The sequence below is a fragment of the Rhagoletis pomonella genome, unplaced genomic scaffold (assembly GCF_013731165.1).
Source record: "Rhagoletis pomonella isolate Grant_MI unplaced genomic scaffold, Rhpom_1.0 Rhpom_scaffold_14956, whole genome shotgun sequence".
Taxonomy (NCBI): domain Eukaryota; kingdom Metazoa; phylum Arthropoda; class Insecta; order Diptera; family Tephritidae; genus Rhagoletis; species Rhagoletis pomonella.
In genome coordinates this window covers 1-1853 of record NW_023473482.1, presented here as the reverse complement: position 1 = coordinate 1853, position 1853 = coordinate 1, and the positions used below count along the sequence as shown (strand labels likewise).

General features: G+C 39.4%; 1 protein-coding gene across 1 annotated transcript; it reads right to left on the bottom strand.

The window, feature by feature from the left end:
• Nucleotides 1-517: 517 nt before the first annotated feature.
• On the bottom strand, nt 518-1847 carry LOC118757168. Its single transcript, XM_036491902.1, has 2 exons — nt 745-1847; nt 518-673 (listed from the first exon to the last, which is right to left on the bottom strand). The coding sequence occupies exons 1-2, from the start codon at nt 1792-1794 to the stop codon at nt 668-670; spliced, it is 1056 nt and encodes a 351-aa protein (XP_036347795.1). The 5' UTR covers nt 1795-1847; the 3' UTR covers nt 518-667.
• Nucleotides 1848-1853: the final 6 nt, after the last annotated feature.

Below are 1853 nucleotides of genomic sequence, written 5' to 3'. Positions count from 1 at the left end.
ATAACAATTACGAATAATACGATTTATTTTTAAGCGTGCGTCACTATGCAAAGCGGAATCAATATTATAATCACTAGCACTGCTATTACAAACGGCTTCCACATCAATCGCGCATGTAATATTCCCTTCAATAAAGGAAAAACAATCTTCTTTCCATTCATCACTAGAAATTTCACTATGCAATTCTTCAACAATACTGGCCCCAACGGCGCAATGAGCATTCTTTGAAAGAGAGTCCCCTAGCAATCTATCTGCGGGAATGCCTCCACAGTTATTGGCATCAACAATAGGAGTTATGGAATGATCAACAGGACAATCAATATAACAATGTTGCTAATTATCTGGAACCTGAACAATATTTTCAATTAAAGACACACTTGAATTCAACTCATTTAATTCCAACTTGAGCTCGTTACAATTTAACATATAAAGTTTAATATTAAATAATTTGAAAAAATCTCTTCCGAGAAGCAAAGGCTGAGATAATATACCATCCGAAACAATAAATAATGAAATTATTTTAGATTTGCCATTGAGCAAAATCTCACAATCAATTTTTCCAAAAGTTTTCAGTTTATTGCCACCTAGGCTGTAAAAATTGGATACAATCAATTCATCGATACTTGTATCAAAAGGCAAAAGCGTCTTGCTTATAAAACTGGCAGGACTACCACTGTCAATCAAAGAAATACACTTCGTAAACTTTTTATTGTTCATGTTCCGATTACAAAAAGCAATACTTACAGTTTGGTAGGGTTCAACATTCGACATCATATCCTCATGGGTTGCTTCCTCATCTACAGCGTTTACGGTTTTCTTTGGTGGCTGCTTGCATTGATTAAGCATGTGATCTTTGCTGCCGCATCGGAAGCAGGAGCCTTTGATACGCTTTGGTTCTGTGCACTGATGTGAGAAGTGTCCATATTGCGAGCAGTTGAAGCACCTTGTGGACGAGACTGTCTTACTGCCACCTTCTGAAGCCTGCACTTTTCGTGTTGTGTTGTCATTTGTTTTCTTTTTGTCATATTTAAGAAGAAGCTGCTGGAGCTCATCCAAGTTTTTAGCTGTGTACAATATTGAAGTATAAGCGGTGTTGTCACGCAGACCCTCAATCACTGCATTGATTATTTCATCTTCGTTTAAATTTGCCTGTGCTGCGATCTCCTTTATCGACAGCATATATGCAATAATACTTTCATTAGGTGAGCGCCGGCGTCGGTACAACTCCTTATATACATCGTTGGTCGAGACGTCTCGATGAAACTGCTTTACAAGTGCAGCTTTCAACTCGCAATAATTCGATGCAACTGATGTACGTAAGAAAATGGCCGCTGTACCCGACAACAAGCGACGCATACACATGTACTTAAAGTGGTCATCTTTATTTCCAACTCTGACGGCGTTTTCAAAATCGTTGATCCATTTTTCCACTGGATATGCATTATCTCCAGAAAATTTTGGCACCATCCCATCAATATCCATAACGGTGATACGCTGACGTGCACTAGTAGCTTCTAATTCCAGCGCTTGCAATTCCTTTTGTAACAACAGCATTTTCTTGCGTTTCTCTAACACTGCTATCTGTTCATCCAAATTTTGTGTATCATCAGTTTCTTCCACGTTACCTTCACCATCATGAGCTTCGCCGCCGGCATCAGTAGCAGCAGTAACACCAGAATCTCCATCGTCCTCATCCAACAAGGCACGTAGTTGTGACACGGTAGCAGTAGCTGGATACTCAATGCCCGCTTTTTCCAGGGCGGTTTGCAATTCCAATTTTGTTAAACGGGTCATGTTCAGACCCCACACCTGATGTAAATTCAGGGTGGTCTTTCAAATAAAAATAAACGAAA